Genomic DNA, 26,293 nt, shown 5'->3' with positions numbered 1-26,293 from the left:
ATTCAATCATTCATTTTCCTTAGGCTTAATCCATTTATTAATCAGGGGTCACCATAGTGGAATGAACTGCCAACTTATCCAGCATATGTTTTACACAGCGGATGACCTTCCAGCTGCAACCCAGCACTTGGAAACACCCATACTCACTCATTTGCACACATACACTACGGCAAATCTATTTTATTCATTTCACTGTAACATGTCTTTGGGCTGTGGGAGAAACCGGAGCACCTGGAGGAAACCCGCGCAAACACAGGCAGAACATGCACACTCCACACAGAAATGCAGACTGACCCAGCCGGGGCTCAAACCAGGGACCTTCTTGCTGTGAGGCGACAGCGATATCCACTGTGCCACCGTGCCGCCCAAGCATCATTTATTCATTAGTTTTCTTTTTGGCTTAGTCCCTTTATTTATCAGGGGTCGCCACAGTGGAATGAACCGCCAACTTATCAAGCATGTTTTATGCAGCGGATGCCATTCCAGCTGCAACCCATTTCTGGGAAACATCCATTCACTTCCACCGCCCAAACATGTACATATTAATCGCAAAAATCAATTAGACAAGCAGTACAATGACCTTTTCTTAAAACATTTTATAATCCCCTTTGATTAACTGGTCCTAAGGTAATTTTGGGGAAAGTATTACATCAGTTTCCCTGAAGTTAACAGCACAAATGTGTCCAAATATTTTAACATATTACCAAAATTAACATATTGACATAATTTGAAAAAAAAAGTTTCCTGTTGTTGAATTCATTTGAACCCAACTTTTAGTTCTAGGAACTGTTAGGAAGTGGAACTGTTATATATTTCAGGAATGTGTAGCTGTCATAATTCAATTACATTAATTCATCCATTTTATTTTATGGGTTCAGGGCACAACAAAACATGTTATAAACAAAAACATCCCAAAAAGTATTGTGAACTATACTGGAAGCTGAAACTGGAATAAAGAATGTTTGTTGGGTTACAAAGGAACGCTGAGGGAATTGTCCATGTTGGCAGGAGCTCTGGCCTGGGGAAAGAAGCTGTGCAGGTGTCGATGTGCCCTAGTTTTCAGGGCATAACTGTTCTCTGTTGTGAAGGGAGACAGTGAAAAAGAAACTGGCTATGGTGTTGACTATGATTTTCCACACCTTCTTTTCGTCCTACTGTAGATGCTAATGTCTGTGAGTGAGAAGTGCTGGCAGCCAATTATTTCCTCTTAGAGTGCAGTGATTCGAAGCCAAACCAGACGAACAGAGAGGTTGAGAGGACAGATTCAATCACAGCTGGACCAGCAGCCCACATTTTTCTCAGACATGTTGTCTTGGAAAATAGCACATTTCCGACATGTCTGTAAAAAGAAACCTTTTAAGAAGATTTCAGACTTACCAGAGGGTCAAAGCGGCCTTGAACAAGATAAAATTGAAGGAAAAAAGCAAATTACATATACTTTCACACAAGGATATTATATTAATTCTATGTTATTATAGAAATTTAAGATTAAGTACACTAAAAAAGAGGATGTCAGTCTACTGCAAGGGTGTAGATTTGCTCTTGACATTGGTGGGGACCTACGAATTAAACCTTTTCTGCATGTCTAGGTTAATGTTGACAGCGCAGTTTTTTTTAAGTGACTTAAATTATTTGGGACATTTTAAAAGTCAGTGGATATGGGAACACGTTCCCTCCATCCATGCAATTCTATGCCTCTGGTATAGTCACAGACAGTTAATGTGTGTTAGGTCTGGGTTTGTGACCCTACATAACCCTAGCTATACTAATCCCCTTATTCTTTGTATCCTCATTGGAAACATGCCTCAACCTTAATTTTTCACAAAATGTAAAATTTGTTCCTAAAGATAATCCTCCTTTTTTGCATGTTTCAGATGACAAATCCAGTAGGAGGTGCTGTATACATTTTTGAGCATATGAAATGCATTACTCACAGGATGTTTTGTTATACACATCCCTCTCTATACATGTCAATGTAAAGCCAGGGCTTGTAGTATAGATCACCAACCAATAATGCTTTCAAAAGCAAACTGCAAGAACAGTGAACAAAGCAACTGAAAGAACATATTTACCTTGATTTTACATTGCTTTTGTCTCTTTTTTTGGAATCATGCTTTACTAGACTTGAACGCGAGTACTGTAATTCACATGTATAACACTGCACAAGGTGAGGTACAGAGCAAGCTGACCAGAAAAGTTGTTTTGGGGTGTTTATTTGGTGTTGGGTGCAAAGAGCTGGACAAATTTATTTCTTAATTAATGTTAATGTCCCTGTACATATGATTAGTGTGAAAAGAAAAAAAAAGTTGCTGGTGGTGTCATGCTGCCCCGTAATATTCATTTTACATAGGAACTGCAGTCAAATGTATGTTGAAGTACATTTTGCAGCTTGACTAAAAATGTAGGCTGAAGCAAAAATTTCCAATGAGTCTGTGCTGCTTCTAGGTGCAGGAAACAATCTTTAGGTGTTGATACTTGCCATTATAACATCAATGCGTCCATGAGGTGAATTCCCACATCTCGCTGGTGATGGTGAAGGTCTTTAAGTGTAGAGAGCTCACTGTCAGGTTCAAGAAGCTAGTCTGAGATGTGTTGAGATTTGGGCATGGTGTGTTATTATTCTGCCGGAAGTAGCCAGCAAAGGACTGGCAGAAAGGGATGAATGTAGTTAGCAAAAATGCTCAGGAAGGCTGTGGTCTAATTACTAAAACAGAGCAGGGTGAAACTTTGTCTTACATGACAAATTCTGACCTTGCTATCTAGATTTGGCAGCAGATATAGAGACACGTCAGACCAGGCAACTTTTTTCCAGGGCTTTTTCTTCTGGAGAAAGTCTTATTTGTTTTATTTCGGCTAGAATAAAAGAAGTGTTTCATTTATAAAAAAACATTTTAAGGTCAACATTGTTAGCCCCCTTAAGCAATATTTTTTTCAATTGTTTACAGAACAAACCATCATTATACATTGGCTTACCTAATTAACCCAGTTAAGCCTTTAAACTGAACTTTATAATCATCATTAGTCATTAGTAGTTAGTTATTAAATCTAGTATATTTACAAATTTGTTGGAAAAAATCTTTCTGTTGAACAGAAATTTGGAAAAAATATACAGGGGGTGCTAATAATTCAGGAGGACTAATAATTCTGACTTCAGCTGTACTAAAGTCCTTAATGTGCTTATATTCTAACAATAGTGTAATATAACAATCTGTGTTTACAAAAAATTTAGACATAAGACATAACAGTAAATGTTATGACACTGATGACACTATGACACATGATTTTTAAGATAAATATTTCCCTTAAATGTCTTACACAGATATATTTGTGGAAATAGCCTAAAATACGTATGTCAAACTTATCGATTTTTATTTAATGCAAAAAATCATCAGAATATAAAGTAAAGATCACACCATGATTATATTATAAAAGTATTTTGTAAATTTCCTACTGTTATTATATTAAAACTTAACTTCTGAGTACTAATGTGCACTGCTGAGAACTTAACTTTGAACATTTTACAGGCGATTCAGCCTGATCTCATGAGAAAACGTAAGTATTTTACGTTTTATCAGTTTAGTGGTGAGTTCAGTCGTACGAAATTGTACGGTTTTAAAAAGGAGGCGTGGCACCTAACCCCACCCCTAAACCCAACCGTCATTGGGGGATGAGCAAATCGTACTAAATTGTGCGAATTAGATCGAACGAATTCATTCGAATTAGCCACAAAATCAAAAAGTTACGAATTGCCGTGAGATTGTGTTGGGCGATTATCTCAATATTCTGATTTGCACCCTCAGATTACAGATTTGAAATAGTTTTAGCCCAACCAAATATTGTCCTAACAAACCATATATCGCTGGAAAGCTTATTTATTCAGCTTTTGTGTGGTTTAAATCTCAGTTTTCAAAAAAATGACCCTTATGACAAGTTTTGTGGTCCAGGGTCACATTTATTCTACAAGGCTAAACTATTTTACAAAATTCACACAAGACTAAATTGCACCATTTGAGGAATAATTCACCCAAAACTGAAAATTCTGCCATCATTTATTCACCCTTGACCTTTTTTCTTCTGTTAAGCACAAAAAAATGGTATTTTGAAGAATCCCAAAAACCGGTAACCTTCAAACCATGTAATACATAACCATTGTTAATGGTTACGTATCTCTAACATTATTTAAAATATCTTCTTTTGTGTTCAACAAAACAAAAACAAAACAAAAACTACCTCAAAATGGTTTTGAAATAAGTCAAAGGTGAGTAAAAGATGGCAATTTATTTCATTTTTGGGTGAACTATCCCTTTTAATAAAAACAAGTAACCAGGAGGAACATTTCTTAAGAGGGTCAACAGCTCCCTCTAGTGTTCAAGAAGCATGAGACAAGACAGTATTAGTTCATCACTTCTAAGAAAACCATTTAAAACATGATCACAGTTGTCTGTTTGATGTCATAAAATTACAGATGATGTGAAGAGATACTTGGCACTGACCTTTTGCGATTAATGTCAAAGTAATGGATGACGCATTTCTCACAAAAGGGACACTATTTGCAATGAAATGTAAAAAGCTGCATGACGTCCTCTGAGTCACATCATTATCTGGGATCACTGAAGCTTCATCATGTGAAGAGCGTAACAGAAGAGCTTTCCTCTGAAGTACAGACCCACTCTGACCTTCTGCAAGCCACAACTGTTGACATGAAGCACAGTATTTTTGAAAGAGCTTTGTCAAGTTTTTGCTCAAGGCAGAGTAAGTTCATTACAGTGAACATGATGTGAAAGCCGAAAAACAGATGTAGCATATTAAGGGCATTTCACTTTTTTAAGCATACTATTTTATGCTCTTTATATTCATTTTTTTTTTGTTTTATATAAAAAGGTCATTTACTTTTGTTTTGATTCTTTTTTTATGCATGCTGAACAAAATATGTTTTTTCTAAATATTCATTATTTAATCTAATGAAGCTGGTTTTCAATAGTTTGTAATTGGAACACCATTTGGACCTTATGATATGTTATAAATGTTTATAGCAATAGACTCCTATTTATATTTATGCACCGCAAAATCGACAGTGTTAATTCAACTCTGAGAGAGTTAATTTCAACACTTTACCGGTGTATATACAATCCACACTGGCCAGAGTTAAATTAACATTTTCAAAAGTGTTAACAAGGTGACGCGGTGCAGTGGGTAGCACAATCGCCTCACAGCTAGAAGGTCGCTGGTTCGAGCCTCGGCTGGATCAGTTGGCATTTCTGTGTGGAGTTTGATTGTTGTTCGCGTGGTTTTCCTCCGGGTGCTCCGGTTTCCCCCACAGGTCCAAAGACATGTGGTATCGGTGAATATGCTAAAATTGACCATAGTATATGTGTGTGAATGGGTTTCTCAGTGATGGGTTGCGGCTGGAAGGGCATCCGCTGCGTAAAACATATGCTGGATAAGTTGGCAGTTCATTCCGCTGTGGCAACCCCAGATTAATAAAGGGACTACTCCGAAAAAAAAAATGAATGAATGAATGAATCTAAAACACACGGTTTGGTTCAATACTTCTCGTGTTGACTGAAATAAGATATCGTCCGTGAGAAAAGTTTTAGCTGACTGAAGCGCGCACCATGTAAAATGTCCCGGATGTATGTCGCACTAGTGTTACTGAGGACAGGGCAGGTTTTCAATTATTACACCAGTCAGAGGATCCTCTTTACACCATCAATTTTAATTCAGCACCATGAAACAACACTTTACTGTAAAACACAGTGACACCAGGATTTTAACTGGCAATTTAGGTGTGTGGGACATTTGACCAGAAACGTACCTGAAATAAAAACATAAATACAGTGAATAAAATGTGTTTCATCCCAAAAATGTCTAAAATGGACTGATAGTTGATTTCTGTGAGTTGTTTTGTAAAGGAATATGTCATTCATTTGGTTCTCAGATTTTTATTCTTCTTTAAAAAACACTTTACAAATACCCTGTTATTGTCCTTGTCCTCAGCCCAACTTAATAGTTCTGTTATGCTAATGCTAAATAATGATATTATGCTAAATAATGATATTTAGAAATCAGAACTTCAGAAACAGCAAGGTTAAGTTGTTATCATTCACATCAATTGATTTAAAACATGCAATTGTAAATAAATTCTACAAATAAATACACAGATATATAATACAAATAAATTTACAATCATCTCCATGTTTCTGTCAGTTCTGCCACATTTGCATTAAATTTAACATAAAATGCGTGCAATACACCTTTAAGGTTATGACTCGGAAGTTAGCATTTGACAGAGGAGAAGCTGACAGTGATGACAAGGATGAGTTCTATCATTGAATTGTATGATTTTATGCTTGTTTTTGTATGATTTTTTTTGTGGACGATGAGCTTAAATCAGGCCCTGTCACATATTTTATAAGTGAAAATGAACGTTTCTGGTAGAATGTCCCTTAAATATGCTGATAGACATTGCCAATTTAAAGTTTAGAGAAATTAAAGATTTACTAAATCAGTCGAAGGTGTCGCTATAAGACATTTATAATGCTAACAACAATTTCTATTAATTAAAATAAATGTTGTTTATTGTTTATTGCCTTTCATAAATTAAAGAATACTGAACAAAATACCAGTTAATGCCAAAAATACCCCACAGCACAGCTGTTTTTATACACTGATGATAAACCGCCCATCAGATTACCAATCAGAAGTGTCATATGGCTCAAAGACTGAAGTAATAATCCTGAAATTTCAGCTGTGACAATGCAAGAATAAACAGCCCATATTTATAACAAATATATATTTAACCACTATTTAGATTTATTGAACTTTTTACTAAAGCTTTTATGTGAATTTTTATGCTGCGTTCATCCAGTCATCGCCACTAACACTTAATGCAAACATGCAAAAAAGAACAATGTACGATGTGAATGTTTGTGTATTAACTCCCAGGATAAATTGTTAAGCAGAGTAAATTACGAGCAGCATAAAATTGTGAATCAAAGTTTATTAATATTTAATAAAATACATGTAACAGTGATTCATGAAAAATGGTTCAGTTTCAATTTCAAAGTTCATGATTTATTAAATTGATAGTTAATAGTAACCATGATCTGACAAGAAATACCATGACTAACAATTCTTTTTTCTTTATTGTGTGTGTTTGGATGTATGTGAATTATTTGTAGTTAATGGATCATTTTCATAAAGGAACAGAAGCGGATTTAACCAATAAGCGAGGTAAGCAGCCGCTTAGGGCTCCAGGAACTCTGAGGTCCCCCAAATAAATATCTAGAAGTATAAATTATATCTATAAATTATATATCATTTTCTGTCATATTTTGTATGTTGAGTGTGTAAAAAAAAAAAAGTTTAATGTTTATTACATCTGCGCAAATGTACCCCCCACCATCAATCATGGAGCAATCCAGCAGTTAAATTAGGCAAAGATTTAGTTTTAAAAACGAAATAATTTATATATCATTTTTAGTTGTGAATCCATTCAGAAAACAAATCATTTAAAAGGTTTTACAAGATGCTTTAAATGTTGTTATTATTATTTAGCATCAAGACAAGATGTAGAAAAGGTGTAAAACTGCTAAATTGATCAATTAAAAATAAATTAAAGTACAAAAGGTGCATTTTAGAACTTTTGGATCCCATGTCTGGAATTGCTCAGGGCCCCCAAATCACCAAATCCGCCCCAGTAAATGAACACATGCATTAAAAATGGTTTTGTAATACCACAACAGCAAATCCAATCACTTTTCTCAATCTACTATGTATAACAAATGTTAGATAGAAACAGATGAATGGAAACCATTTTTTGTAGTTGAAAGTTAGCATTTATTTACTATTGTTTTTGTTATGGAGCCGAAATACCTTTGTCACAATAACTGTGTAATAAGCGCTTGACCCTACATTTTCTTGAAGAGGTTGACCATTTTCAGCTGAGACAGAAAACAGCCTGAGATAGCACATATACATTTTTGTTCAAATATATGGGATCTGCAAGATTTTCTAGTTTCTATTTTGTTCTTTGAAATAAGTCTTAGTCTAGCCAGGCTACATTTATTTGATTTGCCTATTGTGTTATATAGTATTATTACACTGTAAAACCCAACAGTCAACTTTATCAAATGAAATGAGTGTAGTTAACTCAAAATTGACTGAAAGTTAATTCTGCTCATTTGAAAAGAGTTTAGAACTCAGTGTTGAAGGTAATGAGTTAATTAAATACCTCATTACTTCAACTTATATGGAGGAAGTTCACAGTACTCATATAGATTTGTTTTTTTTATCTCAAATGGTTTGTAGCAATCGGTTTGAGTTGCCTTAACTTATTGGGTTTTACAGTGTAGAACTATACACATAAGACTGTACACATAATTCATACACATAATACATTATACAACTATATGTATATTAAAATGTCATGTATCCTGATAAAGTTGCATTTTCAGCCATTATTTCAGTCACTTCAATTATTGTGGAAATCCTTTTAATTTTAGACTACTTTGATAGATATAAGAAATATTGATGTAGACTTGAAGAAATAATTGTATTGCACAAAACATAAACCTTTATATACTTAATGTTGTTGACTGAACAGAATACAATGTAATTTATTCCTCTTCTTATTTTATACCGAAATTGTACAAAACAATCAATCTGATGAGACAATCAAGTTGGTAATGTTCAGACACTGACAGCATCATGACAGTGTTTGAGGCCATCAAGTTATTACCTAAAATGTGCAATCTACAAGAAAGATAATCTAATGTGTTTCATGGCACATAAGTACTATTTTAAAGACTATTTTAAAGGTGTTAATTAGTGTTAACAAGAAAATAGAAGAATAGTTGTTATTATATGTGTTATTGATATTGGTTTCAATGCAGTCGTTTTTCTTCATGTTCAGACATTGAAAGCATCATACAAGTGTTTGAGACAATCAAGTCAAAGTGTAATCTTGAACTACAATTTTCTTTGTCCTATACATTGTAATCAAAATGCACTATATTTCTATGTGATCTACATATCGCTTTAATAGGCCATTGACTTTTTCTCAATTTCAGCTAAATATGTTATGAGCCCTTTATTTTGTTGCATTTTTTTACTCTCAAAAGCTATTGGCACCTGATTATAAATCTTTAGACCACCATTTAAGCTCAAATATTATTGAATTTTCTAATAAGAAAATAAAAATGAGCCCCCTAAATATACTAGTACAACTATTTTGGGTGAACCATTCCTTTAAACAGAAGTAGGCCAAATCTGATCACTGTTCAAGATGTGAAAAATAAAATGGGGTTTTATGAAGTAATTTGGGTTATTTTTTTAAATAATTACAATTACTTAATTAATGGACATGGTGTTGCCCTGCAAATTTGCATAGGCTTCTCTTTTTTGATGAAATCAGTTATTTAAATATTTGCTATCGCAGACCAGAGACCTTTGATATGGGTCTGTTATCAGCATGTTACAATGTAACCTACTGTAAAGTCGTAAAATGTTCATCACTGACACGCAGACTGAGGTGAGGCAAACAAAAGGTGAAAAGATGAAATATCCACTACTAACATTTGTTAAATTAAGGAATTTCATGATTTAGTTGAAGTACACTACAAATATTGTTTTATTTCCCCAAAAATCACTAAAATTTAAATCATTTTTCTTCAGCTTAGTCCATTTATTCATCAGGGGTCGCCACAGCGGAATGAACCGCCAACTTATCCAGCATATGTTTTACACAGTGGATGCCCTTCCAGCTTCAACCCAGTACTGCAAAACATCCATATTCACACACACACACACACACACACACACACACACACACACACACACACACACACACACACACTCATACATTACAGACAATTTAGTTTATTCAATTCACGCATGTCTTTGGACTGTGGGAGAAACTGGAGCAGAAACCCATGCAAACACTGGAAGAACACCACACTGAGATGCCAACTAGCCCAGTCGGGACTTAAACCAGCGACTGTCTTGCTTTGAGGCGACAGTGCTAACCACTGAGTCACAGTGACGCCCATTTTGTCAGTTATATAAAACAAAACAAAAAAATATTCACATAATTAGCACGATAGATGTATCGATTTGTTTGTAAAAATTTTAAAAAGAACAAAAGTTTTAGAAAAAAACTCAAATCTAATCTGATTTAAAGGATTTTTAAAAACAAGTTTTAAAGGTGTATTTAGTAAGGAGGGTTCTGCCACTGGATGGAGCTCGTTGTATGTTTTTTTATTACAGGGGAATGTGGGCGTGTTTTTACTGTAAATGTGAATCAGGAAGCATTTCTTTACTGAACTTCACACACCAAATCATTCGCGTCTTCTATCTTTACATATAGCTGTATATTCTTAAAATCTTAACGTGTCAGAGCTCATCTAACTTCTTACACGGTAAGTTGCTCTTTCGACAGCTAATGACATGACAACAACACTATCAAGCGAGATAGCAACAGCAGTTGTATCATTAACTAGGATTGTGACATTTCTTTAAATAAAAAGAGAGACAATTTAACGTGTTTTATGCCAAATAAATACTATTTTAAATGTGTTTATTAATTAGGGTTAACCAGAAAATAGAAGAAATGTTATAGTTTTAAAGAGTTCATGCCTGATTGATATTGTAGGTTTAAATGCAGTCATTTTCTCTTCATGTTCAGACACTGACAGCATCATGACAGTGTTTGGAAACTGTACTGTGGTGTTTGATGTGAAGAATGTGCCTTTTAAAGAGAAGCAGAAGCTGAAATCAGCTCTTCTGGAGAATGGAGGAAACATCTCCTATATCATCAACAAAGAGGTTCATTTTTTCAATTTCTATCATTCATTCCTTTCTTTCTTCTGCTAAAAAGCTAAGGCCAGTAAAGCCAACAATAAACAGTAATTTGGATATAAATAAAGCAGGTTTCAAAGGAGTCATTTTATGCTTTGTTTTCTAACAGCTACAATAAGAACACAGGATTTGTAAAGCTAATGTTCATATTGAATCTAAATTGAGTCATTAAAAGGCTGATATGTGGCATGTGACCTCTTTATATCTTCTCCAGTGCTCTTTTGTGGTCACCAGCAGTGTGAATGACCTGAGCAGCAACCGGCAGCGCAGCATCCAGAAGCTCCAGATCCCGGTGGTTGGGACGCAGTATGTGTGGAGCTGTCTGGATGAAGGACATCTTCTGCCTTTGACGGAGCATGATTTGGCCACACAGCTGTCAAATCCAACCTATGAATCCCTCTCTTCCCCAGGTACAGTAGGAGATTTAACTTCCTCATGTAGGAGTTCATGATCACTGATTGTTTCTGTGGTCATACTAGTGTATGGATTTTTTATTCATAGCACTTCCTCAGATTGCAGTTGTGTTTGGAAGATTAATTATTGACTTACCAACCAAATACGTGTTGAACAGATGTTTGTTTTAAGCAAATTGTATCTATGGTAGCTAAGCTGTGTTTGCTAAAAGGGTGTGGTTCAGTATTTGTATACTGTATGTTTTTGTTGCATTACATTTTGTTGAGAAATATATTTGAGACTGCAGCTGTGAGTAAAGCACTATTAAGTGTGATTAAATCATGTAATGATGTTGTTTTTTTCTCTGAAAAAGGGGTTATAGTGTCAACCAAGATACTAGAAAAAAAAAAGTTCAAAGGTCAGTCTAATCTCCCAAACACAGAGGTTGAGATTCTTGAGAAGGGTGGACCTCGTCCTGGCAGGTTCAGGTGTGCTGTTGTTCTTTGTCACTGTCAGTAGCTGTTCAATAGTCCATTGTTTCTTATTTCGATGTGCTTGTTTAACTAAATATATTTTTTCGTTTACCCTTTTCAGAGTGTACAAAGGTGCTGACCATGACTTGCCTGAATTCCCTTCATTTTTTCAAGTGGCCAAGTATTCGGTTTTTGAAAAGGTGAGCAACTTCATGCATTATTCACATTATCATAATTTACATTGGTATGTTAATAAAAGAGCCGGTTGTTGTCACAACACAAACTTTATGTCTTAAATCTCAATAACCTACACTCACCAGCCACTTTATTAGGTACACCTTACTAGTACTGGGTTGCTTTCAGAACTGCCTTAATACTTTGTTGCATAGTTTCAACAAGGTACTGGAAAATTCCTCAGAGATTTTGATCCATGTTGACATGATAGCCTCACGCAGTTGCTGCAGATTTGTCTGCTTCACATCCATGATGTGAATCTTCCATTCCACCATATCCCAATGATGCTCTATTGGATTAAGTTCTGGTGATTGTGGAGGCCATTTGAGTACAGTGAACTCATTCTCATGTTCAAGAAACCAGTCTGAGATGATTCGCGCTTTATGACATGATGCGTTATCTTGCTGTAAGTAGCCATCAGAAGATGGGTACACTGTGATGGGTACACCATAAAGGGATGGACATAGCCTCAAGGTTGGCCATGTTGTGCATTCAGAGATGCTCTTCCGCATAACTCGGTTGTAACTGTTGTTCTATCAGCTGCAACCTGTCTGGTCATTCTTCTCTGACCTCTGGCATCAACAAGGCATTTGCGCCCACAGAACTGCCGCTCACTGAATATTTTCTGTTTTTCAGACCATTCTCTGTAAACCCTAGAGATGGTTGTGCGTGAAAATCCCAGTAGATCAGCAGATTCTGAATTACTCAGACCAGCCTGTCTGGCATCATGCCACAACCATGCCACGTTCAAAGTCACTGAAATCCCCTTTCCTCCCCATTCTGATACTCGGTTTGACGTGCAGCAGATCGTCTTGACCATGTGTACCTGCCTAAATGCATTGAGTTGCTGCCATGTGATTGGCTGATTAAAAATTTGCATTAACGAGCAGCTGGACAGGTTTACCTAATAAAGTGACCGGTCAGTCTAAATACTACTTGAACTGTTGGCCTCTGACAGATCACTGAGCACCAAACAGGCAGACTTTAAAACAGCTTCTGCATGTTCCTTTATCAGTATACTGTTCTGTGGATAATTTTAAATGGAAAAGGTTTTTAGCTTGCCTAGTGTAGCAAATTGAAGCAGAGAGATGCACACACACTGTCTGCTCCAGAAATATGGCAATTATTAAAACTCCTTCATTCAGTTCTAAAAAACTGTATCAGTGCATAATCTGTATAAAAGTGACAGTGTGTTTTTCAACTGTACTATAGCATTGCAATGCTTTTCTATTATTTTTTTCAGTGCAATATTTCCATTCACTATAAATCATGCTGTACGTATTAGAGATCAAAAATAACAATTTATTGAAACTAACCGGCTAAATAATTCAGGGGAATACTTAAATTACTAAAAATAACCCCTTTAACACTTCTTTCTAGAAGTGATTATTGTAGCCATCACCAGTTTAAAACTGTTTGATTGTGTTACAGGTCAAACCCAAGACTTTGTCTGTTTTGGAGCTGCAGAGTGTCAATGGACGAGCAGGCCAGCAGTATCGTGTGCTGTGTTCAGTGTTGTGTGAAGCTGAGGTTTGGTCTTGAAAGTTGTTTATTATTGTAAAGAGTTCCTATTTGAGTCTGATTGTACTGTAGGAACTGAATCTTGTGCTCTTGTGCTGACGGACTCTCTCTCACTATAGACTGCAGTGGTCCAGGACAAGCTTGTTTTCTGTGAGACGTCTGAAGATGCTGTGGAAGCTTATCTGATGCTGATGAAGGACATGGAGACTCAGGGATTCACAAAGACACACACACTTCCTGCTGAGGTTGAGCGCTTGGCATCTTACAGCCTGCAGCAGGTAAACACAAACATCTATTTTAATGTGTGTGATTTCTGTATTATGTGTGTCTAATATGTGTGAAATATGTGTGTGTGTGACTGATTGATTCACAGCTTCTGCTGGAGGAGAGACTGAACTGCAGCACATTATCAAAGGAAGTTGGTGTCTTCATGGAGCTGATTTGGACTGAAGCTCTCGGTTCTCTTAATAACATCCTGACAGTCCCCGTGTCCAGAATCAGCCTCAATGATGTGAGCATGAGCGTTCACACAGTGAATGTTAGGTTTGTTTACTACAGTGTGTTAAAGGTCTCTGTGTTGTTGCAGGTGAGCAGGGTGGAAGGATTGTTACTGCAGGCACAAAAGACTCAGAACGAGGATGAAGCCAAAGCCCTGCTAGAGGAGGTCAACATACTCCTGCCCCTCAGAATGATCGACCCTCCGTCCAAACACAAGCTTGTGTCTCAGAAACTAGACCTTTGTCAGGTAATGTGTAAACCAACATAGTATTACATTTGTTATTCTACATCAGGACCATTAAGACTTTGGTGTTACAATATACTGCTCATGACAATAATGTCATTTACTGGGGTATTTCACCACGAGGCTGTTGTTGAACAATAAAAACATGAACTTCACATTTTCCTGTGGTCTCCAGCTGATCAGAGATATTGTGAATGTGAGTGAAGCCACTCTGGGAAGCCCGTCGCCATCGTCTCTGGGAAAGTATCGAGCTCTGAGGTGCAGCATTGACTTTGTCCCACCAGAAAACCCTGAGTTTCATGCAGTTTCTAAACTGCTTCAGGACAGGTAAACTGGACTGTGATGATTTCTGGTCTTTTTTCAGTCATAGTTGATATGTGCAAGTATTTACATAATATAAATTATGTTAAACTTGTATCAATTACAGGCCTGTTCAGATTCAGCAGATTCTGCGTGTCAGCAGAGGGGTGGAGCTTCAGATGTTTAGGCAGGAGTTAGGCAACATTAAGCCCCTCCTCCACTCCACTAGTCCCAGTAGTTTGGTTGGAATACTGTCACGGTAAGAGCAAATCCACCTGATTCTCAATGTGGAAGCGAATTATTTCCTTGGTATGTACATGGCTACTGTTTCATAAGCTAATGAAAAGAAATAACTTGAATGTCAGTGTGAAGTAAACAGTAAAACTGTTTTAAAATTGGCATGTACAGTTAAATATACATTATGGGTCAATGTGATTCACATGATTTAACAGTTCTGGTAATCAGTTAACTGGTATATTAACTGGCCATTGGTTAACAGCCAAAATAGTCCCTCCTTTGGTGTTTTTAGTAGAAACAAACACATGTTCATCATAATCTCTGCTTGTTTTGTGTCCTAATGCACTGTTTTACAAATCATTATACTTGGCTATTACAGAAATGAGCAGCTTTGTCAGTATTCTTTAATTTGTGTGGGGTTTAGTACATGTGCCTCCAAAGTCCTGCATGTATATCTGAAATTTTCTAATTAAATAATATATTATATGTAATTAATTTGATTTATTAATAAGTCATTGAATTAATGTACATTTTTGATTAAATATTTTGTGTAGAGGTCTGCTGCTGCCCATGGTTGGAGTGAAACTGCATGGAATTGAGCGGACGGATATCGGGAATCTTGGAGGAGGAATCTACTTCAGTGACTCTCTAAAGTCAGTGGCCTTGTGCATTTCTCATTCTTTTAATTTAACACTTAACAAGTGCAGATGTATCCAGTCATTAAAATTCTTCTGTGTTAAAGGACCAGTGTGAAATACTCCAAGCCCAGTGTAACTGACGGCTCTCGGCTGCTGTTGGTGTGTGAAGTGGCGTTGGGTCGGTGCAAAGACCTGCTGAAGAAAGACACCAGTTTGACTTGTGCTCCTGATGGCTTCCACAGCGTACATGGAGTCCACCGCTCGCACAACAGACTCTCTGAATTTGAGGTGCTTTCCATAGTCTTTTTCTGTGTACTTAATTCTCTGCTTGTGTTTTTGGGATCTAATGTGACCTTTGGGTTTGTGTTTTGGCTTATATTGTACAGGACGATGAGTTTGTGGTGTTTAACACAGAGCAGATCAGACTGAAGTATGTGGTGCAGTTCACTCTGAAGGAGGATGAGTTAAAAGACTTCCAGCCTCAAATCAGTACCTTTGTGGAGCTCTCAGACACACCGACTGACATCTGTAAGTATTGAGCAACATCCAGTGAACAGGACATGCGGATAGAGACCATTACCAGCTTTTATATCAGGTGGAATGTGTTTTAACCAGAGCTGTCAGTTAGGTTCAATTAATTTGTTTATACAATTAATTCCATGATGTTGTAGCCCATTTGGGTGATAGCAGATAGTAGTATCCAAAGTTACGTATAATCATGAAGAGATCAATTAATTTATCCTACACTTCACATCAAGTGGCACTAATACAAAGCTTGCAAGCTTCAACTTGTATCCAGTGCAGGGAGATGAAGAAATATTTGACATGGGCTTGTTGAAAACAATCCAGCCTGCCACATTTTGGAGCATTTAGGGTGGTTTTACAAGAGATGATGCAAGAAGCATTACAAGAGCATTACTGTACTCTAGTCTAGAAATTGCCTTACACTTGGAAAAGAATCTGTGCCAAATGCTCAGTGAGGATGGGTCAGATTTTTCTGATGTTGTAAAGTGCTAACCTGCATGATTATGCACTCTTTGAAGCATAACTCGTCATCAAAGTGTCATCTGAAGATTCCTGACTGAATTGGGAGGGATAATTGTAGCTGACAGTGGGGAAATTAGGTCCAGTGTTCACCAGCACCCAATTCACCAACACAGTGACGCATCATTACGGACTTTCCAAAGGCAGGTTTGCTTGGTTAGTGTTGTTCAGTCATATAGACATATCACTTGTGTGTTCCATGAACTCAAACAAAAGGCAGGGCTTGACATTAACTTTTTTGATCACCAGCCACTGTGGCTAGTAGTTTCTAATTTTATTGTTGGGAAAATATTTTTTTACACATAAATATGCCTTTGACATGCTAAAATTACTAGATTTAGATTTTGCGTTATGTCCACATGCCTCCTCATTCATTTTACTGTGTGTTGTGTATGAGCTTGCTCAATAATCATGAGCAAATGGGTCGTGGTTTCATAGTATTACAATGAGTTTTATTTCACATAATTTTCAGAGCTCAAAATGAAAGATTTACCAAATTTATCTTTGACCACACCAAACATAAACAATTAATTATTTCTTAGCCGCAAATTTTAAATGAGTCAAAACAAGCAAAATATAGCTGTATACTATACTTTCTATTTAACAAAACATATCCACAGTAATCTGTCCTGGCTAAAGGTCCCAGATCGCAAGTTAACTACACATAAATGGGGAGTAAATCTCCCATTAAAGCAATATTATTGCAAAAAATGATAATTGAACCATATCAAAGCAAAAGAAAGCATGGAAAAAACATATCGTCTGATAATGAAAGGATGATCACACACACGGGTAATGTTAGACCCATAAATAATCTGTTCAAAGAATGGTTAAAGCGAAAGCAACTGGCGCTGCTTACAATAAGTCAACTCTGGAAATCTTGAAAGCAGCAAAACTGTGGGTGCATGTTCATCACTTTTTGTCTAGTCTATTTGAAAGAGAACCGATCGCATCAGTTGTGTTTCTTGACACAGTTGCTTCGTGAAAGGAAACAGGAGCGCGCATGCGTTTTAAACAGTCGCGCACATCACCTCAGCTGTAAGCGAGTGAATAACCTGGCAGTGTTAATGTAAAGCCCTGGTGATGAGAGTAAAGTCTTATAATACAATGAAGAGCATATTTACACTGGGTAAATATAAACTTGTGTGCAGGTAAATATATCATTATATAGATTTATAGATAATTATTTTGCAATTAAAAATGAGATATTTGTAAATATAAATAACACTACTAATAATAATTGTCATTCTTATCATAGTGGTTATATTTATTGTTATATTTACTTGTGGTTTAGAATAATTATATCCATCTTCAATCTGTAATTTCTAATATTAAAATAATTGAAATTCATTGACATGGTGGAAAGAAATCATTCCTTGTGATGATTTGATGCTCAGTATATATAAATGATATACTGTAATTTGCGCTGTTAATTTACAGTAAACTGTTTTTTTGTTCATTCATGTAACTAGTGTCCAGTGATGACAGTGAGGGTTTGGAGTCCACTAAGAATCCTCTAGAGGAGATGAATGCAGGTTTGCTGGACAGCAGTGGTCAGAAACTTCCTCTACAGGCTGTCAATGTGAAGTGCAAATTGGTGGACCTGATGGGTGAGGTGTGTTCTTTCTCACAGAGGCAAAAGGATTCCTTTCACACAAGACAAAATCAGAAAATAGAGCTAAAACAAGCCAGCGATGGGCACATTTAAAGCCATGAGAACAAAAACATCAAGAACTCAAGAGCTGAAATCAAACCCTTTACCAAACCAAAATACCTAAAATATTGTAACTACAAACTAACAACTGTGAATGTTGGTGGTATTTGTTTCATAAGCTGACTGTTAATTTTTTTCTGCTCTGTCATCAGGTCATCATTTTTCAGACCTACACAAACCAGAGTGCTGTTCCCATTGAAGCAAAGTTTGTCTTTCCACTGGAGGAGACGGCAGCAGTGTGTGGATTTGAAGCCTTTATTAATGGAAAACACGTCATTGGAAAGGTGCAAATCGTTTACATCTTGTCATGTTCAGCCTCTGATATTTAAAGCTATTTTCTGTTCATTTTACATGTTTCTTTGTCCTGTAGGTAAAGGAAAAAGAGCAGGCCCGTAAGGAGTACAAGCAAGCTATAGAGAAAGGTCATGGAGCCTACCTGATGGACCAGGATGCACCTGTGAGCTCCTGAACATCATTTCCTACAGATGAGCTAATCATAATAATAACTGCTGTGTGGCTGAAATGAACAGGAATGTTTGTCTCATGTGTTTATGTGATCAGGATGTGTTTACTATCAGCGTGGGGAATCTTCCTCCTGGAGCCTCAGTTTTGATCAAGGTGACGTTCATCACTGAGCTGGTGGTGAGATCGGGCTCTATAGTCTTCTCACTGTCTGGCAGCGTGGCACCATGGCAAGAGAGCGCCGCCCTTAACCAGACAACTCAGGTTGGTCTTTCGCTGTTGTCATTGAAAACATGTTTTGCCCGCTGTTCATTTCAGTGTTCTGACAGAGAGTTGTGTTGTATTTCAGACAACTGTTGAAAAGATTGGCCTGTCGGAGTTAAAGGGGTGAGAGTCTCAAATGCTGGAAGTTCACTGAAGATTAAACTGCTGTGGAGAAACAAGAGAAAAGTGAAATATTTAATGTCACAAACCACATGATGTTTCTTTAATGTTTTGTTTATTCTTCAGGGAGTTTTCTCTGTCTATGTCCATTGAAATGCCTTATGAGATCATCAACTTAAACTGTTCACACCGCATCAAAACCAAGGTTATTAATTTACTCTTTGTACATTTTCTTACAGAAATACTCTCAACAAAAATATAAATGCAATTCAATTTTTTGTGGGCAAAGACCGTTTCTATTGTTCACACGTTTGTCTAAATCTTTGTTATTAAGGGAGGTGGGGGAGGGGGGAGAGAGAAAACCAGTCAGTCTCTAGTGTGACCTCATGCAGAGTGTAACACATTTCCATCATATAGAGTTGAACAGGTTGTTGATTGTGAGCTGTTGATTGGTGGTTCAAGCCTCTACAATGGCTGTGTGATGTTGCTGGATATTGGCAGGTACTGGAGCACACTGTTGTATACTCCAATCCAGGGCATCGCAAACAGTGAGTGTCCAGTGAGTATGCTGGCCATGCAAGAACTGGGATGTTTTCTGCTTCCAGGAATTGTGTGCAGATCCTTGCAACATTAGGCTGCAGCTTATCCTGCTGCAACATGAGGCGATGTTAGTGGATCTATGGCACAACAATGGCCCCCAGGATCTCATTGTGGTATCTCTGTGCATTCAAAATGCCATCAATAACATGCAGCTGTGTTCGTTGTTTAACCCACACCTGCTCATACCATAACTGCCACCATGGGCCACTGGATTCAAATGGTGAGCAAACCACTCACCCATATGTCATATCAGATCTTCCCTGTACAGTAAAAAACAGGATTTGTTTCTAAAAAGAACACTTCTTCAAAGTACCATCAAATGTGAGCATTTGCCCACTCAAGTCAGTTACAATAACAATCAGATTGAGATCCCAATGAGGACAACAAGCATGCATGTGAGCTTTCCTGACAAAGCTTCTGACAGTTTGTGCAGAAATTCTTTGGTTATTCAAACCGATTGTTACAGCAGCTGTCCAGGTGGCTGGTCTCAAATGATCTTGTAGGTGAAGATGCTAAATGTAGAGGACCTGGGCTTTACACGTGGTCTGCGATAGTGAGGCTAGTTGATGTACTGCCAAATTCTTCAAAAAAACTTCAAAGATGGCTTATAGTAATTAAGTGCACATTCAGTTTATGGACAACTGCTCTGGGGGACACTCTGGACATTCATAATGCGAATTACACACTCTCTCAAACCTTTTATTGTGGCCTGCCTAAGGCACACCTGTGCAATAATCATGCTGTCTAATCAGTATTTTAATATGCCACACCTGTGAGGTGGTTGGAATATCTTAGCAAAGGAGAAGTGTTTACTAACACAGATATAGATAAATGTGTGAACAATATGTGACAGAAGTAGACCGTTTATGGACATAGAAACGTTTTAGGTCTTTGCGTTCGCTCATGTAAATGGGAGCAAAAACTAATTTAATTTTTGATGAGTGTACTTTAAAGTAAAAGAGCAGATTCAGGTATGAACATTATGAACAGTACTAATGTCTTCCCTGTTCAGATGACAGACTGTAAGGCAGTGATCAGCACGTTACCAGGACAGAGTCTTGGACCTGACGGGTTACAGGTGTCCTTCAGTCTTTCTAATATCCACATGCCCAGGATGTGGGTCGAGAACCATCCAGATAAAGACAGTCAGGTGAAGAAATTATCCGTCACGATCTGTCGTGGTTGTTTGTATTTCACCCCATCTTGCTAAACATTGTAAAGCAATCTGATTAAAATAAGTATGAATGCATCCTTCTGATCCCTGCAGGCCTGCATGCTGGTGTTTTATCCAGACTTCAAGTCAAGCGGTTTGTCTCTTTCTGGAGGATCGTCCAGTGTGAGCGATGTGGTCATTCTGCTGGACTCCTCCAAGTCTATGCAGGGAGAAGCGATGCTGAACGCCCGCAGGATTGCCCTTCAAGTGCTCAATCTCTGGGACCGCTCACTGAAGATCAACATCATCTCTTTCAGCACTGGTTAGTGCTCACTGAAAGCATCTGATATTCTCTCACTGATCATCATGTCAACATTTTCAGTTCATTATTAATTTGTGATTTATCTGAGAGATCGTGTGTGCATGACAGTATATCCCAGTTCTCAATTCTAATGTGTGTGTTTGAACAGATTACAAGGAAGCTTTTCCTGCACCGGTGCCCTTAAATGAGGCGTCTGAAGCCGCCAGGAAGTTTATTATGGTGAGTAAAGTTTAATGAGAGTCAGAGTTGACTGTGATTGTGTGTATTAGTGTATTTGTCCTGTCTTTAGTCGTGTAGCGGCGCTGGTGGCAGCACTGATCTGTGGCGTCCTCTCCGGAGCCTAAGCCTGCTGCCGCCCTGCCGGGGCATGAGGAACGTCCTGCTGCTGTCTGATGGACACGTTCAGAACCAGCCTGTGACCTTACAGCTGGTCAGAGAAAACTCCTGCCACACGCGCCTCTTCACCTGTGGACTCAGGTCTGCCTTTAAACAAATCTCTTAGTGTTTCTCTTCCTCTGACACTGAGTTCCTGAAGCTAGAGTTTGCTTGTGCTTGTCTTTGTCTAGCTTGACCGCTAATCGTCATATGCTCAGAGCTTTGGCTCAGGCAGGTGGAGGAACATATGAGTTTTTTGACACAAAGATGAAACACACTTGGGTAGAAAAGGTGATTTATGCTGTTGTTTTTGTTAACTTTATCTCTTCATTGTTTCTGAGGCTGGAGCTGAACAGATTTGCTGGTGGTTTCAGATGCGCGCTCAGGTTCAGCGTATGGAATCTCCAGGCTGCAAATCAGTGGCAGTGAAGTGGCAGCAGTTTAATCCCAGAGCGCCTCCTCCTGTTCAAGCTCCCTCACAGCTTCATGCCCTCTTCAGTGACTGGCACACTCTCGTATACGGCTTTGTGCCGCACTGCACTCAGGTGGACATGCTTTACTGATGCTGATGTTCTGTAGATACTAATGAATAATATCACGATATCTGCTGAGATTTGGCCATCACTGCAACATTTTAGTATTTAATATTTTAATATTTCTTCAGTATTGCAGTTTGAGTTGGTGAGTTTAATTTAAAATGGTCAATGCACTGGTTTAAAACTCTGAATCAACAGTTAGCAAAATCCCTGAATGTTATTCATGAGGACTGTACATCTATTACTGTAAATGTACAGTGCATCAGGAAAGTATTCATAGCGCTTCACTTTTTTCACATTTTTTAATGTTAAAGTCTTATTTCAAAATGGATTAATTCATTTCCTCAAAATTCTACACACAATACCCCATAATGACTATGTAAAAAAAGATTTTTTGAAATTCTTGCAAATTTATTAAAAATAAAAAACTTGAAAAATCACATGTACAGAAGTATTCACAGCCTTTGCCGTGAAGCTCTAAATTGAGCTCAGGTACTTTCTGTTTCTACTGATCATTCTTGGGATGTTTCAGCAGCTTAATTGGAGTTCACCTGTGGTAAATTCAGTTGATTGGACATGATTTGAAAAGGCATACACCTGTCTATATAAGGTTCCAGGGTTGATAGTGCATGTCAAAGCACAAATCAAGCATGAAGACAAAGGAATTGTCTGTAAACGTCCGAGACAGGATTTTCTCGAGGCATAAGGCTGGGGAAGGTTACAGGAAAATTTCTGCTGCTCTGAAAGTTCCATTGAGCACAGTGGCCTCCATCATCCGTAAGTGGAAGATGTTTGGAACCACCGGAACTCTTACTAGAGCTGGCCGGCCATCTAAGCTGAGTGATCAGGGGAGAAAGGCCTTAGTCAGGTAGGTGATCAATAACCCGATGGTCACTCTGTCTGAGCCTCAGCGTTCTTCTCTGGGAGAGGAGAACCTTACAGAAGGACAACCATCTGTGCAGCAATCCACCAATCAGGCCTGTCAGGTAGAGTGGCCAGACGGAAGTCACTGCTCGCCTGGAAATTGCCAAAAGGCAAATTTGAAGGACTCTCAGACCATAAGAAACAAAATTTTCTGGTCTGATGAGACTAAAATTGAACTCTTCAGAGTGAATGCTAGGCGTTACATTTGGAGAGAACCAGGCACCGCTCATCAAAAGGCTAATACCATCCCTACAGTGAAGCATGGTGGCAGCAACATCATGCTGTGGGGATGTTTTTCAGCAGCAGGAACTGGAAGCCTAGTCAGGGTAGAGGGAAAGATGAATGCAGCAATGTACAGAGGACATCCTGAATGAAAACCTGCTTCAGAGTGCTCTTGACCTCAAAATGGGGCGACGGTTCATCTTCCAGCAGGACAATGACCCAAAGCGCCAAGTATCAATGAAGTGGCTTCCCAACAACTCTGTAAATTTCCTTGAGTGGCCCAGCCAGAGCCCAGACCTTAATTCTATTGAACATCTCTGCAGATATCTGAAAATGACTGTACACCGTCGCTTCCCATCCAACCTGATAGAACTTGAGAGGTACTGCAAAGAGGAATGGGCAAAAATTCCCAAGACAGGTGTGCCAAGCTTGTGGCGTCATATTCAAAAAAAAACTTGAGGCTGTAATTGCTGCCAAAGGTGCATCAACAAAGTAATGAGCAAAGGCCGTGAATACTTCTGTACATGTGATTTTTCAGGTTTTTTATTTTTAATAAATTCGCAACAATTTCAAAAAACTCTATTGTGTGTGTAGAATTTTAAGGAATTAAATAAATTTAACCCATTTTAGAATAAGACTGTAACATAGAAAAATGTGGAAAAAGTGAAGAGCTATGAACTACTTCCCGGATGCACTGTAGTATATAATATAGTGTCATAAGTGAAAATGCTGAAATATCCTGCAAATAATTGAGTAAAATGGAAATAATTAGGTATATGTGGAAAATATTTAGACAATATTTATTAAATTTGGTTATAGAAAATTTATGAAACAATCAAAATGTGTAACATTAATAAGAAAGCTGTAAAGATATTTAGATGAATAAATAATAATTAAATGTAGTAATAATAATAATACAGTAATTTATATGCAGTTGATCTACTGTTTATAGTTTATAATTGTGTTATAATTATTCTTTAAGGCCACATTGTTTGGTGATTGAGTGGGCAGGAGATAAAAAACAATGGTATCCACCACAGAACTACAGAAGACGAAGGGAACTGTAAGTGAACATCTGAAATAATTCATATAATCTGAAACCTCATCAAATGTCCATCAAGTGTTTGAGGATTTTGTGCATGCATGTGTGTGTGTGTGTGTGTGTGTGTCTGCGTGTGTGTGTTTGTGTGTGTATATATAGTTTCTTCACAAGTTAACAGCAAGAGCGATCATCAGAAACTATGAAGATGGCATTCTAGGCGACAGTGAGGCAGAACATGAGGTTACAATATTTGGCAGCATGTGTTCTAATATAACCGCAAATTTTGTAACCCAAATTTTGCGATATGCTTGCTTTTCTTTATTGATTTGCTTTTTTCTCTATCAGGAGAAGAAAGCAAAGATGAAGTCCTTCATCATTGAGCTCAGTAAAGATTCTCCATCTTATCTCAGTTCACAAGCTTTGTCGCCATCGAAGAGCGGGTATGATTACTGCTAACTAAGAGTGTTTAGGTCACACACACGCTTATACACCTGGATATGGCCAGAACATTCACTCTTATACTGACACTGATTTTTCATTTGTTGTTGTACGTAGGTTGTTATTGAATTATAACAGTTTACACATAAATATTATAATACTAATATTAATAATAAAGAAATAGTAAACCATCTGGCCAGACAAGTCGTCACTTGCTCTTACAAAACGTCAGAATTTTTCTAATAAAATGTTGTGAATTAATTAAGAATCAAGCTGAACACTTAAAAATGGAAAATGAATGTCCTCGTTTGCTCTTTGACGGAGCCAAATGAGCTTGACACTGGATTCACAGATATCCCTAAACTCATATCAGAGGAGGATGTGGACATTCTGCCGTATATGGACTGGCTGAAGCTACTGATGCTGAAGATGATGAATGGTAACAACATAGAGTCGTTGTGGTTTAACAATCACAGCTGTTTCATTTGTTTTTTAGCTTCTCTGTGTCCACAGCAATAATTTGAATGTATTTGTTTTTCAGATGGATTCAGAGGAAGCAATTGAGTATGATTTATCTTCTGATGTTGGTTTTGCTCTTCAAGAAGTCACTCCAGCTCATTTATGTGTTGATTCGGAGGAGGAACATTTTTTGAGTGTGATTTTGTTGTACCTCCTACTTCTCCTCCGGTGGTCAGGCGTTCTTTGTGTGTAGGAGCATTGTATGCTGGCTCAGCAGGATTTGCTGGCCGTTCTCGTAGCAATGTTTGTAGGATAACAAGTGGTCCACCCCCTCCCTCTCACCCTCCTCCGTCATCTCCTCCCCGCTTGTGTGACATCTTAATAGATGATCCCAGTCTTCAAACCTCTGATTTATGGAAAGGTCTCGGGTTTCTTTCTCCATGGCTGACAGCCCTCCTCCTCCTGCTGGTGCTCCAGGAGCAGCTCCTCGTTTCAATCCTTGCGTGATCATGTAATGCTGAAGTCTCTCTCAATGACTCCTTCACCTCCTCTTCCTCCTCCTCCTCCTCCTCCTCCTCTTTTCAGTCTGTCAAAATGTCTGGAAGAGACTTCATGAGAGACAGTTGTCCTCCTCCTCCTGCCAACCAGATTGCCTCAGCAGATCACCGTCTTCTTTTTGCAAGAGAAAGTACTCCAGTAATTTACACCTCGAGTGAAAGTCCAATCTCTTTTTCTGCTGATGCGATTACCAGTGGGTATCGTGCTCCACCTCTCAGTGCAGATTTTTATCTTCCTAGTTTTCTTAGCTCTGCACTCTGCATGTCTGCGACTCCTAATATTGCTCCTCCTCCCTCCTGTTTTTACTCCTCCTTCAAGCAGTGACATGGATATTTGAGCAGGATTGAATGTTTCTACATTTTGCTTTTGGTAAACCGCCGAGTCTGTACCTCAAGGACCTGTATGTGTAGCTTGGTACTGCACAGTCCGGTTCCTCAACCTTTGGACTTTTGGATCATCCCCACCCAGGCAACAAGAACACGCAATACAAAAAGTCCAACTACTCCAGAAACTGACACTTTGAGATCTGTACAACCTGAGTTGACTCACACTTTAGAAGATTCACCTGCGATAAATTTTTTGATGATGAAAAAAAATCGAAACGATTTCGCCCACGAGAGGAATTGAAAACATGTAAGATTGATCTTGGATCGGCCAGTCATGAC

The 26,293-nt window shown here is 37.9% G+C and overlaps 1 protein-coding gene across 1 annotated transcript; it reads left to right on the top strand.

The window, feature by feature from the left end:
* The first annotated feature begins 10,307 nt into the window (after positions 1-10,307).
* Positions 10,308-24,629, top strand: LOC130234639 (protein mono-ADP-ribosyltransferase PARP4-like). Its single transcript, XM_056464879.1, is given in 29 exon segments — positions 10,308-10,418; positions 10,685-10,824; positions 11,072-11,267; positions 11,624-11,738; positions 11,845-11,923; positions 13,389-13,487; positions 13,598-13,756; positions 13,852-13,989; positions 14,065-14,223; positions 14,396-14,547; positions 14,648-14,779; positions 15,312-15,410; positions 15,500-15,683; positions 15,782-15,923; positions 17,912-18,054; positions 18,306-18,437; positions 18,524-18,610; positions 18,715-18,879; positions 18,965-19,002; positions 19,126-19,204; positions 20,612-20,749; positions 20,867-21,074; positions 21,223-21,293; positions 21,364-21,551; positions 21,641-21,740; positions 21,824-21,994; positions 24,114-24,194; positions 24,333-24,413; positions 24,519-24,629. Coding segments are annotated over 28 exon segments (3,573 nt in total). The 5' UTR covers positions 10,308-10,418; positions 10,685-10,698.
* Positions 24,630-26,293: the final 1,664 nt, after the last annotated feature.

Source organism: Danio aesculapii, chromosome 9 (assembly GCF_903798145.1).
Source record: "Danio aesculapii chromosome 9, fDanAes4.1, whole genome shotgun sequence".
Lineage (NCBI taxonomy): Eukaryota > Metazoa > Chordata > Actinopteri > Cypriniformes > Danionidae > Danio > Danio aesculapii.
Note: the sequence above shows the minus strand (reverse complement) of the source record. Positions and strands in the feature narration are given on the sequence as shown.